Source organism: Chiloscyllium plagiosum, unplaced genomic scaffold (genome assembly GCF_037043375.1).
Source record: "Chiloscyllium plagiosum isolate Xiang-an unplaced genomic scaffold, Cpla_swu_hap1 HiC_scaffold_11, whole genome shotgun sequence".
Taxonomy (NCBI): domain Eukaryota; kingdom Metazoa; phylum Chordata; class Chondrichthyes; order Orectolobiformes; family Hemiscylliidae; genus Chiloscyllium; species Chiloscyllium plagiosum.
Window position 1 is genome coordinate 19,266,780 of NW_028270149.1, and position 16,214 is coordinate 19,282,993.

General features: G+C 40.7%; 1 protein-coding gene across 1 annotated transcript in view; it reads right to left on the reverse strand.

Annotated features, from left to right (window-relative positions):
- Window positions 1-4,480: 4,480 nt before the first annotated feature.
- The window catches only part of tmem255a (transmembrane protein 255A), a 75,903-nt gene continuing 64,169 nt past the window's right edge, over window positions 4,481-16,214 (reverse strand). Inside the window, exons 8-9 of the mRNA XM_043705071.2 lie at window positions 12,965-13,111; window positions 4,481-5,048 (exon numbers count right to left, since the gene is read on the reverse strand). Of these exons, the coding sequence (XP_043561006.1) occupies window positions 4,896-5,048; window positions 12,965-13,111 (300 nt within the window). The 3' untranslated portion in view covers window positions 4,481-4,895. The remainder of the gene's footprint in view (window positions 5,049-12,964; window positions 13,112-16,214) is intronic.

Here is a 16,214-nt window from a genome sequence, read left to right on the forward strand (position 1 = left end):
TAAGGGCTAAATGCAGGGGTATGGGTGGGTTGCGCTTTGGCGGGTCGGTGTGTACTTGTTGGGCTGAAGGGCCTGTTTCCACACTGTAAGTAATCTAATCTAATCTTTTATGAGCAGGATAGTTTCTCTCTATCCAGCCCACTCATGATTTTGACATTTTAAAAAAAATTAGAACTCCTCTTAGCCTTCCTCTCTCCAAACAGAACAGTCCCAACCTCTTCAATGTACCCTCATAAATAGTTCTATGGATGAAGAATTTCATTCTTGAAAATTGCTTCTGGACTCTCCCCAATGCTTTCACTTCCTTCCTGTAATGTGGTCCCAGAACTGTACACATAACTCCAGTTGAAGTTTATTAAGTGTCTTACACAAATTTAACATCTCCTTGCCCTTGTACTTTATGCTCCTATTAATAAAGCCAAAGATACCATATGCTTTCTTAACTGCTCTCCCCACCTATCCTGCCACCTTCAATGATCTGTGCACATGTTATCGTTAATACAGGCACATCAGGTAAAGCAAGGGTCCCAATAACAATCCCTGGTGAACTCCACAACAAATGATCCTCCAGCCCCAAAAATGCGCATTGGCCATTTCTCTGTTTCCTATTATTCAGTCAATTTTGTATCCATGTTGCTACTATCCCTTTTATTCCATGATGTATAAATTTTCTCATGTCTGTCTGTGGCAATGTAACAACTGCCTTCGGGAAGTCAAAGAACACCACATCAATGTATTACCCTCATTATGTCCCCAAAGATCTCCAGTTATAATTATTTATGGAAGCTTACCCATCACTGAAGGTAAACTGATTGGTCTATAATTTCTGGGTTTATTCTCTTTCTTGAACATGGCCATAATGATTGTAATTCTCCTGTCTTCTGATACCTCCATGGTGTCTAAGGAAGAATTATGGTTAGTGCCCCTGCGATTAACACTCACACTTCCTTCAATATTCTTAGGTGTGTCTTGTCTGATCCTGATACCTTGTCAACTTTAAGCACCAACAGTCCATTCAAGTCTTCTTCCTTAACAATGCTGAACTCCTCTAGTGAGAGTTACTTTTTTTTGTCACAGAGTCCTGCTCTTGTCATCATGGTCTGGTTAGCATCCACCTCTGGCAAAGAACAAATTAACACCTGAGCTATGCCCTTACCTCTATGTGGAAATCCCCTTTTGGAGCTTTAATCAGCCCTACTCCCCTTTTGACTACCTTTAATATTTATGTGCCCACAGAAGATTTTGGAGCACCCCTATATGTTGGCTGCCAGTCATTTCTCAGTTTCTCTTGCTTTTTTTAATCTAGTCTCTGAATTGTCTGTATTTCTCTTTGTTCTCAATTCCATCCTCTAACTGACATCTGTAATAAGCACACTATTTCTTCTTTATCTTTATTTCTATCTCCTTTGTTATTCATGGAGTTCTAGGTTTGTTTGTTCTACCTTTCCCATTTGAAGGAAAGTACCACAACTGTACCAAACCATCCTCTCTTCAAAGGCAGACCATTGTTCAATTAGTTTTTCCTGCCAAACTCTTGTTGTAGTCTGTCCTGTCCAGCTCTGTTCTTGCCCCATTGAAGTCAGCTCTTCAACTGATCTTTCTTCACTCTGGACTGATGAATGTAATTCTCCACCATTATCTTGAAACTTACAATATAATGATCATTGTCTCCTTAGTAATCCTCGATGACACCTCATTCCCAATAGCCAGGTCCAACTATTGTTTTTGTGGGCTGGACCCATACTACTGTAGGAAACTCTCCTGAATGCAATCTCAGAACACTTATCCCTTCCTGCCCTTGCACTATGACTGTCCCAGTCTATACTTGGGTAACTGAAGTTGCCCATTAAAATTAGTGCATAACATTGGCATCTGGAATTTCCCTGCACATTTGTTTCTCCATATCCTTACCATTAGCTGGTGGTTTACAGATACACCTAGCAATGTAATTGTACCCTTTTTGTTCCTTAGTTTTAATCAATTGACCTGTGACATCTTTCTCTCGCACTACAATGCTCTCCTGAAATAATCCTGCCTTCTGGCCTCCTTTCCTATCTTATTTGAATACCAGGTCGCTTATCATTACAACATCACATTTCCACTTAGCAATCTGTGCCTGTAATTCCCCCATCTTGTTTGCTATATTCAATTTATTTGCATACATGTACAGTAACACATTTGGTTTGCTCCGTCATTCAATGAGATCAATGCTAATCTGATATTCCTCAATTTCAGTTTTTGTCTTTTCTCCATAGTCCTTGATTCCCTTACTGATTAGAAATCTATCTCAGCCTTGAGTGTTCTTTAAAAAAAAAGTCTTGGAGGCTCTCCGTGGCAAAGAATTCCACAGGTTCATTACCCTCTTAGAGAAGAAGAAATTCCTCTGTATACGTTGCATAATCAAATAACCAGAAAGTGACTAGGAACTTTATGCACTGGGCCTGGGTGCACACATTTTATAGAGCTTTTTGGCCACTTCTTACTGGAGAAATAAATTTCAATGCAAATAGAACTCCTGTCAAAATTTCAACCACACATGCAAGAATACCACAAATTCCCACAGTATTCTATGTTGGAACTCAGGTGAACTGGCACCAATTTTTCTTAGTAAGAGTGCTTTTACATAAGCTGTTTTAAGTTCATAGCTGCACAGTTGGATAACTCAACATGGTAAACACAGCAAGCAGCAAGAGTCTTAGGGATGATGTTGGGAAACAAAACAATGCATTCAATAAAATAATGATTTTTTAAAAGAAATCTAATAGACCAATCCATTAAGATTTGAAGCCATTACACAAAAGATTTTTTTTGGATTATGATAAGAAATGAAAACTTGGTTCAAATAGATGTCATCAAGCCCCAATTTTGTTTCCAAAAAACAATCTGAAATACAAAAACCATTCATTCACCTCCCACACCCCAGTGAGTTTTCTTACCCCAATTTGCATCTTCCATCTTTATTGCTGTTAGGGCCATCTAACTTTGCAAAGTGGTTTGACGCGGGATTCCCAATTAATCCTTTACCGCTACAACACATCCCATTTATGCATTTGCATTTGCTCTTTCAAGGATCTGTGTATTTGATTCTTTCTCTGCTTATTCTTCCCCCCCCCACCCTCCATGTCCTTCCAATAAACATATTCTCCTAACCTTGGTTTTCAGTCAAAATGAATTAACATACATTTATTCAGCTTAAATTACATCTGCTAGCTTTTTTGTCTGCATCTTCCTGAAGATATGTACTTTTTGCCAACTTTCTACTTATGTACCACAAATTCAAAAGTTACTGAAAACAAAAGATTTACTTATATCAAGGACAAAGATGGATCCATAGCTAACAAGTGGGTACCCCACTGAAATTTTAACAGTCCATGCATTTTTCCTACCAGCTGTTTATGGGATTCATCTGGTTGTATGCAAAGTGAACTTAAATCTGCTAATTCTTCATGTGGTCTGAAGCCCAAGAACTTTAGAACTCTGAAGAATATGCTCCACAAATCCTGTGAACTTTGCTACCCCACAATTATTCATAATTGCAACTCTTTCTTATCTTTCAAATGGTAGTTAGACTAGAGGCAACTCTGATATATAATGTTCAGTGAAGTGCACACAAGCCCCTCTATGTTCATGCATGGTTTTAAAATTATTTCATGACTGTCAAACACATTCCAATCCATTTATTTTCCAATGAATAAAGCAGCAGTCATTGTTAAATAGAATATTTCCTTATCTTCCCTCAAAATGTCACAAGGTCTATGCAATATGCAAGCACCAGGAATCTGAATTCCAATAGTTGTGCTCTGTAAACAGACATTAGAGACTGTGCACTGATAATCCAACTTTCTGTTCTTATCTAAGTCTTTCTACATGGTTAAGGGAAGGTAGTTTACATTCATCTATAGCTGGCTTGAGATGAAACTGGTAACCAGAACCACATTTGTTCTCAGGCTTAATTTTCTCCCTCCCCTTCAATCTTAAAGGCACTCCCTCTTTGCAAGCATGTGCCGACTGCATCTTGCCCATTGATCATGACACGTGTGAACCATGAGCCATAAAGACCACAAGAAACAGGAAGAGGAGTAGGCTCTTGAGCCTTGACACATTCTGATCAAATGTCTTCCCACACTGACTTCCAGCAGGATGCAATCAGTAATTAGAACTTCCCCAATTCTTAGTGAAGGGCCACTCAGTTCAGATCAAATGGAATATTAAAATGCCTTGCAGCAGAAAACACCTTACTCAGCACTGAAAGGGGAACCAAACTCTCTATGAACCTTGCTATGACATAATGCTCCACCAGTTTGAGATATGAAAATGGGCCTCTAAATGGATCTATTTCATAACAGCAGTGCTGAAATGTTTATCTGGACACTTATCTAAAATATGCACAGAAACTTCATAAAGAGCCTCAGAAACTGCTAAGAAGTAGAGATTTCAACCAGTAAAAAAACTACCAAAAAGGTAACAGTATACTACAAAGCTAAAATTGATCATTTACTTTTAAATTATATATTTGCACAGCTTAATTGATAAATTAGCAACATAGGAAGATAGGAACAAGTGTAGACCATTCTGCCTCTTACTTCTGTTTGACCAGTTAATGTGATCATGGTTGATCCGACAGTGGTTTGTAGCTTTCCAAAGTTTTGTTTTTGTAATTACAACCTAAAGTATAAGTGCATCATTTTCCAACAAATTATGATTAACATACCCTTAACAAGTAGCAGAATGATATGCTTTTGGTTTCTTTTTAACAGAAGAGTTTCTACAAACACATCACTGTGTGTAAGAGTATGCATATGGAGATCATAAAGTGATCTGGGTGGATGATGCCTTTGCAATGAAGGTCTCCAAAAAGATCAAAGTCTGTGATGATGATGAAAACAAGTAGAGATCTATGGTGTGTAGGGTGGCGGCTTTTCATCAGGTGGGAAGTACGCTGGCGAGTAGCGAGGAGGAGTGTTTGGCGGCCACATGTAACTTGAAGCAGACTGTGAAATAGACTGTGAATCATCAGATGGCGTGGAGGCTGAGAATATACTGGGATGCTGGTAAAGAGAAATAGTAGACATTAAATGAATCAGTACAGAGTACACCCTAATGTCTGTGACTGTTTTGTTTACATGCTATTTACCAGCAAATTGTCTCATATTATGTGAACACACACATACAGAATTTTTTATGACAATGATGCCTTTCAATTTAACATGATTAGACACTTGTTTCAAAGATTAATCACTAGCATCCATAATTTGATAAAATGTGCCTTAAAAAAAAACAAATAGCATTTCTTGTAAATACAATTCAATACATAAAATGAGTTGTTATGAAATCCAAACACAGACTCCAAAGCGAGGTATTGTTTACTGGTATGAAAATTTTGAAACATTAATTCTTTAAGAACACATTTCCTGTTGCCCCCACCTGGATAATCTGTAGATTAAGGAGATTTGTGTCCAGACAAAGTAAGGATGAATGTGTTTGTCTGGTTCACTCTCAGGTTTCACACACTCCCCCTCTCCTAGGTGCACTTTCTGTAATCCTCCCATCCCATGCTCTCACTCCCCCATCCTACCCTCTGCCCCTCTCCCAGGTGCTCAATTCCTGCTCTTCACTTACTTGCTCACCCTTCTGCCCCCATGCTGACTTTCCCACCCATTCTGGGGAGGTGATGACCTACTGATATTATCATCAGACAGGCGGCACGATGGCTCAGTGGTTAGCACTGTTGCCTCACAGCACCAGGAACCTGGGTTCGATTCCAGCCTCGGGCGACTGTCTTTGTGGAGTTTGCATATTCTCCCTGTGTCTATATGGGTTTCCTCCGGGTGCTCCGGTTTCCACCCACAATCTAAAGATGTGCAGGTTAGGTGAATTGGCCATGCTAAATTACCCATAGAGTTAGATGCATTAGTCAGGGGTAAATGTAGGGGAAACGGGTCTGGATGGGTTACTTTTTGGAGGGTCGGTGTGACTTGTTGGGCCGAATGGCCTGTTTCCATACTGTAGGGAATTTAATCTAATCCAGAGATCCTGGAAATTTTCTGGGGACCCAGGCTGGAAACCAGCTATGGATTCAATAAATGTGGAACTAAGAGTCTAATAATGACCATTGTCAATTCTTGGAAAAAACCCACCTGGATCACAAGTGTTCTTTTGGGAAGGAAGCTGCCACCCTTACCTGGTCTGGCCTAGATGTGATTCCTTATAAATACAGATGGGCAATAAATGCTGGCTTAGCCATAGAATCATACAGCACTGAAACAGACCCTCAGATCCAACTTGTCTGTGCCGACCAAGTTTCCCAAACTAAATTGTCCCATATCCCTCTAAACCTTTCCTATTCATGTACCTTTCCAAAAGTCTTTTAAATATTGTAACTGTATCTGCATCTACAATACTCATGTCCCATGAATGAATAAAAAATATAATTGGTCCTCTGTCCCTTGCTCGCACTCCTGCCCTCGCCATCTGCCCCTTACTCACTTATCTCCCCATGCTTGCTCTCAGCCCTGTGGCTTTTGAATCTGTTCTATGATTTTGACTGCCTTCTTCAGGCAGCCAGTGTCAGCGTAGGGAGCAGCGAGCTGCCTCCTCCAATGTGAAACCTCTTTGCCCCTAACCTGCCTGGCTGGCACTCTGTCCTGAGCAGCTTCTTCACTAGCAGACTTTCCACTGCCACTGCACACAGTCCTCAGGCTGAATAAAGAAGTGGTGGATGTAGGTTTGCTCGCTGAGCTGGAAGGTTCATTTCTAGACATTTCGCCACCCTACCAGGTAACATCTTCAGTGGGCCTCTGGGCCAAGCACTGTTGATAATTCCTACTTTCTATTTATATGTTTGGGTTTCTTTGGGTTGGTGATATCATTTCCTGTGGTGACATCATTTCCGGTGGCTGATGTCATTTCCTATTTTTTTTCCAGGGGTAGGTGATGGGGTCTAACTCGATGTATTTGTTGATAGAGTTCTGGTTGGAATGCCATGCTTCTAAGAATTCTCATGCATGTCTCGGTTTTGCTTTTCCTAGGATGGATGTGTTGTCCCAGTCAAAGTTGTGTCCTTCCTCCTCTGTATGTAAGGATACTAGTGAGCCACTAAACAACATGACCCTCTCTCACTAGTACCAACAGTGCTTTGCCTGGAGGCCCACTGAAGATGTTTCCTTGTAGGGTGACGAAACGTCTGGAAATGAACCTTCCAACTAGGCGAGCAAACCTATATCCAGAACCTCAACCTGAGCTACAATTCTTCTCAAAATTCGCTGAATAAAGAAGTGCTCAATGCTCTTCCAATCAGAAGCCAATTTGATCCTGCATTTACTGCTGAAAGATTGAGGCTCAGCTATGTTTTTGCAGAACTTTACACTTGTACATCCTGTGTTTTAAACCAGATGGTAGGCCGGATTGGACGCCTTGGCAGGGCACAAGCTTGGACTCCTCCCTTTACTCAGAGCCTTCCCCAGAAATACCTTCTCTGCAGTCCTATGGTGCAAGCTCCAGTTAATCCTCCAGATGAAACACTTGAGGCTCTTCTTTAGTTGCTAAGTGCACGAAAAGATACAAGAAGACTGAACTACGTTTTGACAAAAAGTGAAGGGAGGAAAGAAACACTGCAGTGTAGTTTTGACTTAGAACTACAAAATTAGAATTTATAGGAGCATAAATACACAACAGCTCAATCTGCAGACTGGAAAGAAAAAAAACAGGCTAAAGTTTCATTATAAACTTACCATGACAATCAATTCAAATTTGTTAAGAGGTGGTTTAGTGGTAAGGTTTTAAATGATTGAAAGCTTGTAGCACAATAGATGGCACAAAGTCCAACAATACTGTGCGTTTGGAACTAACATCACAATGTAACATGGTTCACTTTTAGGGAGTGGAACTCACCATGCTGTAAACGGTAGAGTCAACTAACTTACATAGGCCGAGGACTAAGGATATGTGTGTATAACTACCATTAGCCTCAGGTTACCTGGAAAACATCCAAATCCAAAAGGGTTCTGAAGGGAGTGTAGGGTTTGGTCTGGAAACTGCAGGGAAACTTGATACAGCAGAAATGGATATAAAACTTGTCAATGTCCAAATAATAATGGCAGCCCTAAATGACAAAGGTGCAGACAAAGGTGGCTGCCCAACCCATGTAGAATACTGGGATTTTTTTTCTTTGCCTTTCCTAGAGGAAACACTTTATTTTCCAATGTCCCTTTGTAGTGCAAAATTGATTCATTTCAGTGAGCATGGTCTTTTTAAATCCCCACCATCACCACTGCAGGTCTGTTTCAGTGAATTTATTTTGGGCAGTCACAATACAAAGCTATTTAGAGAGCTGTAGTAAGGCTAATGTTATGATGCCGAGAGGGTGCATTAGAATTTACTTTCATATAACTTCATTTCTCCTTTACTGTGCATGGGTCCTGAAGTCTGTCCATGATGGAAACTAGTAGGTAAAAGGTCAAAGGTGATTGACATATTGGATGAATTGGCACTCCTTTGGCATAAGGGCTCTAGAGGTTAAAGTGATGGGTACAGGGCATAGGTTAGGACAGATGCTATAAAGGGCAATGAGTATTGGGTAGAGGGACTTAAGAAATATGAGGGGTCATGGGGTGTGGTTAAGGAAGCATCAGAAGTGGCATAGGTTTAGCACAGATGGAGCATAGAGGATGGGGAGAAATCGGTGAGCAGTGAGGGCCGTTTTTGGTTTCATTTTGTTTTATTTACAGCACAGTCCCAGTGCACAGAGGCTGGCTTTGCACTCAACCCACACCTGCAGCTGTCAGTCTCTATTCTCATTCAGGGGCTCGCCAGGCCTCCTCCCCAGGAATCCAACCATCCCAGAACAGTTTTTTCTCAGCTTGGCTTCGCAAGGATGGTGTAAAAATCATACCCAGAAGGTCAAAGTTGGGAACCTGACAAATTGTATTTTCTGGTACAGCAATAATGTACTATCTAACTGAGGTTTAGTTTAACCACAAAGTTTTACTTCTCTGAATCAGAAGAAACTTTAAAACTAAATGAAACTGTAAATTAGTCAACCTTTAACAGGAACAGTGGCTGTCGATTAACTACATGATGACCTGTAGAGGTTCTCATCCCTGGAAGCAGAACCAGACATTGCAACATGGGCGTGGCTCAAAAAAGGTTACAAAAATAAGCAGCGCAGTGCATTATGACGAGTGTAAAATCTGGAAAATCATTGAGCGTGTGAATTGGAGAGGGGAAAGGAACTGATGTTTAATGCCAGCAATAATTGTGTTCATAATGAGTCAATATTTAAAGTAGTCTAGCTATATCCAAATTTAGATAAATTTCTTGGCTTATAGTTTCAGTTTTTGAGTAAGTTGACTGAATAGGTTAAACAGTGTTATTTACAGATGGCAGTGGAAGCGATATGCAGCAATGACAGCATGTGAGAGTTTGTAGAGAGTACTGTGATCCCCCACAACACAATGCCTACAGTGTAGATAGAAGCCATTCAGTCCATTGAGCCTGCACCTACCATTTGAAGAGCATCACACCCAGACTCACCTCCCACCCTACCTCTGTAATCCTGCATTTACTGTGGCTAATACTTCTAGCCTAGAAATTACAATTTAGCATGACCAATCCACCTAATCTACACATCTTTGGACTGAGAGGGGAAACTGGAGCTAGGACTAATTGAACCGCAGGTGTTGTGGGGCATTAGAGAGGGAAAAAGTTAGCTGTACACTGTTCCTATCCCAGGAGGCAGTCAGACCCAATATTAGAGTGGTGCTGGAAAAGCACAATAGGTCAGGCAGCATCTGAGGAGCAGGAAAATCGACGTTTACCCAAAACGTCAGTTTTCTTGCTCCTCGGATGCTGTCTGACCTACTATGCTTTTCCAGCACCACACTAATCTTGACTCTAATCTCCAGCATCTGCAGTCCGCACTTTCACCTAGTCATACCCAGTAGGCTAGGAAGTGGTACAGATCTGGTTAGTAGCCTAAACCAGAGGCTGTGACAACCAGAGGTAGCGATACCCCAGATTCATTACAGGAGGATAGTTGATCATTGTCCTTAACCAGCAGGTTCTTGCTGTCTGTATGGAAGATGAAAGAGTCTGCATGGTGGATGAGCAAACGGAACACGGCACTGTGGGACTGCAGGCCATTCAATGTGGTCTGCGGCTGTACAGGACATTGGTTAGGCCACTGTTGGAATATTGCGTGCAATTATGGTCTCCTTCCTATCGGAAAGATGTTGTGAAACTTGAAAGAGTTCAGAAAAGATTTACAAGGATGTTGCCAGGGTTGGAGGATTTAAGCTATAGGGAGAGGCTGAGCAGGCTGAGGCTGTTTTCCCTGGAGCGCCGGAGGCTGAGGGGTGACCTTGTAGAGGTTTATAAAATCATGAGGGGCATGGATAGGGTAAATAGGCAAAGTATTTTCCCTGGGGTCTGGGAGTCCAGAACTAGAGGGCATAGGTTTAGGGTGAGAGGGAAAAGATATAAAAGAGACCTAAGAGGCAACTTTTTCACACAGAGGGTGGTACGTGTATGGAATGAGCTGCCAGAAGTGGTGGAGGCTGGTACAATTGCAACATTTAAGAGGCATTTGGATGGGTATATGAATAGGAAGAGTTTGGAGGCATATGGGCTAGGTGCTGGCAGGTGGGACTAGATTGGGTTGGGATATCTGGTTGGCATGGACAGGTTGGACCAAAGGGTCTGTTTCCATACTGTACATTTCTATGACACTATGACTCTATAATTTGATAGTGATGGGAGACAGTATAGTAAGCGGATAGATTTTGTTCTCTGTCGCCAAGACTAAGAGTTCCAAAAGTTGTGTTGCCTAAAGAGAGGTCATTGGCTCGTTGTCAGGTCAGGATTAAAGACATTTCATTGCAGTTGGAAATGAAAAAAAAAATAGGAGAATGAGATGGATCCAGTTGTCGTGGACCACATAGGAAACAATGGCAGAAGCAGAATTAGGAATGAGGTGTTGTTGAGGGAGTTTGACAACATCTGTCTCTATTGTATGAGCCCATAGTGAACTCAACGACAGCAGAATGGGAAACAAAAAACTTTCCTGCCTGAAACTGATAAAAGACAGCTTGTAGGATTATTTTAATTTTGCAGCTGAGAAACTATTTTAAAAAGCTGCTTTAGTTAAAGCTGATCATTGGAAATTTATTCTTGTATTCCAGCCCAGGAGTCTGGCAAAAGTCTGATAATAGGGTAGGTAACTCGCCCATTAAGCAGAATTACTAGTTGAACTTTGAGCCATCTGTATTGATCTTCATTTTCCTAGTATTCTGCACTCATTATATTGGGAAAGGAATACATTTTCTGCCAGCAAGCAATTTTTTTTTTGAAATTTAGTGAGTACTTAAGGAAGGGTTGAACTTTGGAATTTCTGACTTGCGCTCAAATTACCATCATCTACAGCAGATATACAACTCTTGGCATCAAACCTAATACAGTTTCAGGTGCAGAATACCATGCCAGAGACAACAGAGCTCAACTGCTAATCGGTAAAGGACTGTTACCATTACTTTTCCAGCACCACACTCTCCATTCTAATTGGTAAAGGACTGTTACCATTACAGTGTTGATTAATTTTGGCATAAATTTTGTGCAGGTCATGTTGCATGCTCTGGAACTGAAAAGACATGAGAAATATCCAGTAGAGGGCCTCGGGTCTCATTTACATGAGTCTGATAAGCCTAGTCCAAGTTGCAATTCTTGATGGGTGAACCCCACATTACTTGACATAATATTTGACTGTGGAATTCAGGACAGCAGTGTCTATGATCCTATCTTCAATCAACACCTTTATATTCTGACATACCAGATCAAGTGCCTACTTTCCTTCCCTATGAAGCCTGTGTACAAGCCGATCTTAACAGGACTACATCTTAGGAAAATGCAAACAACATGATTAAGAACATTCTGGTGCATATGGCTTACTGACATCATTGATTATGTTTACCTATTGGGGATGCCTGCATTTCTGTCAGCTTAAAACAATGCCAAAACTTTTGGCATCTAAAAGGTGTGGACTGCCTAAAGACAGGTCATTGGCTCATTGTCAATTAATGCTTTGTTCTGATCTACTTTCTTAGCAGCTTTTTTTCATGGTGGCTTGCCGTTGCTTACCACCTCCTTCAAGACAGAGTAGGATGAAGTGACAGGTCCAATTCTACCTCTGCCAGGATGGGAACTGCACCTACACTGCTGGCGTTATCATCATATATAACAAAAATTTGGAATCCACCTGAATGCTAAGTTTTACAACCTGGAGATGAAAGAGATCACCTGAAATGATCAAACCTGAAGCAATGAACTTAGACACTGAAGAAAGAAAGATGTCCTGGTGACAGAGCTGATTAGGAAAAGCCATCAGAACACCAAAAACTCAGGACATCTGAAATATTTGCTGTTGCTGAGGATGCAAGGCATCAGTTAAAACAACCATGGTCTCAGGTTAAAATGTTGTACCTCAGGGAAACCCCAAGAACATTAAAACTGTACAATCTTTTCATTTTCCTTTTGTTTGGACATTAACCCTTCTAACTTTGTACCTGTGTTTGCTTAACACAACATCATTATTTTTCTTGGAGCAGATAATGAAGTTGTTCTTTATTTCACTCAAGGAAACCTTATGATTGACACCTTCCTGTATTTTAGACATTTGACAACTATATGTTTTATTAAAGAGAGGAATAGCTGTGTACAAGAAGTTTAAAAGAGTGTTCCAGCCAACCAAGGAGGTTGTAAAGGGGGGATATAATTCACCTATTCTCACAAAGCCACACTATTAGGAACTATAGCTAGCCACCTAGTCAACTAAGCTAAATGTACCCCACAACAAAAGACTACCATGATTTAAAGAACACACATTTAGCATATATCACATTTCATTTAATTAGTCAAGGGATGGAAGATGATGCAGCGATTTTAATCCAACAATTTTGATATCTAAGTACTGTACCTGAATATCATATGGGCTGTAAGGTGGCAGATGCGGAGGCCCAGGATAGAAGTTTGTGTAGGCCAGTACCTGCTGTCCAGGATCATACATTATGGGTGGAGTTGGAGGTTCAGGTGCGTACGTAATCTGGGAAGCAGTTGGTGTCTGCTGGAGTAAGATCAGAGAAAGACATATATAACCATTTGGCTGCAACAGGAGTGAAGTAATTCTGCAACCACAAATACCCTTTACACTTAATCTCTTCAGTGAAGCAGTTCTCAGGCTGTTTTGGATGTAAACTTGTTTTAATAAAAGATTCAAATTTTGTGCTATTCACTGAGGTGTAAATATTTTAGCTGTGAAAATTGGCCATACAAAGACCGTCACAGCTGGGAGCACCATTAATCCACAGTGCCATTGTTAGAAAAATAATGGACTTATGCAGTTAGCTGTGGATGTTCTTTCAAAGGGAGTGCTCCCACAATGTCACTCAGTGTATAATAAATATTTAAATACTCTGACTGTGCACATAGATTTAAGAGCATGAGAAATTGTTTCAATTTCAAGTTTCAAAACTGTAATTGAGAACTAAATTTTGAAATTGCGCATACAAAAAAATGAAAATTCCTGTCTCCTGCCCACACATCCCGGCTGACATACATTCTGAACTGCACAAACATCATGAGCTGAATGGCCTCCTCCTGTGTGGTAAGTAGTTCATCTCTCTGGAGATACTAGCTGCTGTCTGGTTACTCATCCCAAACAGACACTCCTCAAAACATTTCAGCACATTGTCTATGTCAGTGGGCTGTACACTTCTTAGGACGAATGAGTCAATAGTGAGTAAGGACGAGTCTCCTGACAATTTTCAACTTACAATTTCATAGTTCATTGATGGTTGAGACTACATGAAACACACCAAGTGCTATCCTATATAGAATGAAGTGGTCAACAATCCTGGGATCTTGCTGGTTGTGTATATCACTTCCAAGTGCAACAAGTTCTATTGAGAATACTTCATGCTGAAGGAGTCTGGGTATAGCTAATCATATACCATCTATACTGACTATAGCACTGGATGCTCAAGAAATCAATCCCATGCTTCCAACCTTTCTTGCCATCTGACCAGAGGGACTGGTGTTGGAAAATGGTTATATGATGAACTTTTAAAGGCACATGTGGATTGCTAATGTCAAACGTCACTTTATATGGTGAGGATGGGGGGAATAGCATTACAGGCAGTCCAACTGATATCCTTTTAATGTCTACACACATGGTGAGCCCTTTGTGGATAAAGGGAATTGGGTGCCAGGAGCCTGTATAATATATTGTACAAAATCAAGATGTATCTAATGGACTTTGCTGGATTGGTTGCCAGATAGTGATGCTGGAGTCCCGGATGACATTTCCTGAGCCCAGGGATATGGCACCATTATCGAGGTGGTCAGTGGCATCGTAATACTGTAGAAAAACATGCAATTTTTGAAAAGTATCTTCACATATGCCACTTTTAAATATTGCAATTTTGATTTTTTTTCCCACAAGAATATGAATTAAGAGCAGAGGTCATTGAGCCCACTCCTAATTCAATATTGCACTTGCCTTCTGAGTCACTTGGCAGACATACAGACTAACATCTCATTATTCATATACCTGGATGCCCAAATCTCTGAGTTCCTGAATATTGAAGCTGTTTATGCTCAGGTGTAACACAATCTGGACAATAACAAGGCCTGGGATGACAAGTGCCAAGTATCAGTCACACACAAGTGCCAGGCAATAGTCATTTCTAACGAGACAGAATCTAACCATCACCCCACAACATTCAATGTATCTCCATCACTATCCACTATCAATGTCCTGGGGGTTATTATTGACCAGCAACTAAACTGGACTAGTCACACAAGTGCTGTGCTTACAAGAGCAGGTCAGAGGCTAGGAATCATGCAGTGAGTAACCCACCTACTGACTTGCCAAAGCTGGTCCACCATCTACAAGGAACAAGTCAGGAGTGTGACGGAATATTCCTCACTTCCCTGGATGTGTGTAGCTCTAATAATACTCAAGATGTTTGACATCATCCAGGACAAAGCAGTTTGCATGATTGGTACCACATTCTCAAACATTCACTCCCTCCAACACTGATGCCCCATTGGCAGCAGGATCTATCAAAGGCGCAGTAGAAATTTACCGACAGCACCTTCCAAACCTATAACTACCACTATCCAGAAGGACAAAGGCAGCAGATACATGGAAACACCACCATCTACAAATTCCCCTTCAAGCCCTCACCTTCCAGCCTTGGAATTATAATTGCTGTTCCTTCACTGTTGCTGGGTCAAAATGCTGGAACTCCCTCCTTAATGGAATTTTGTGTCTAACTATACCAAATGGACTGCAGCTGATCAAGCACTCCTCTCACCATCACTTTCCCACGGGCAATTAGGGACAGGGAATAAATGCTGGCCCAGGCAATGATGCCGACATCCAGTTTGTGGGAAAAAAACCCCTAAAGTTCTGTAGTTTAATCTACATTCAAATAATATGCTGCTTTTCTCTTTATTCTGTAAAATGAACAATTTACATTTTCTCACATTATAATTCACCTGCCACATGTCTTTGTAGACTTGTTTATCTTGTGTCAACTGCTTAATTTTCTACCAATCCTTGTGATATCCACAAATTTTGCTATCATACTTTTAGTCCCTTCATCCTAGTCATTGATTTAACTTGTATTCAACATATCATAGCATTGAACCTCAGAAGGTAAGGACAGGCACAAGTCCACAATGAGATGTCTTGTCAGGACTGAGTAGCATGTAGCCTGTATGAGAGCTCGTTTGTTTTGGAGTGGATTCTATAACCAGGTCAGAATTACTGTTTCAAAACCACAAGTAGCAAATGGCCCCACACCAGTTATTGCATCATCAGAATTCATTTTCAGCATAAATCAGGCTAGGTGGAGACTTTCTTTTAAGGAAACAAAAAAAAAATCAAAGAAACCACATCAGAAGACACATTCTCTTAAAAGCCAAATAAATTTCAAAGTGTTCACTCATTGTAACTCCTAATTACACCATCTGTTGCCAAGGTAATCCTTGCAGAGGTAAGTAATAACAACTGTCCATTTTCACATGGCTGTAGAACGCTGAAGCCAGTATGATAAAGAGATTTAGTGAAGGTTGAAGCTCTGTAATATATCATTACTAACACTGCACAGATTAATTGTATCTCACTGAGACATGTGATCACCTCGAGAACACAGTGTATG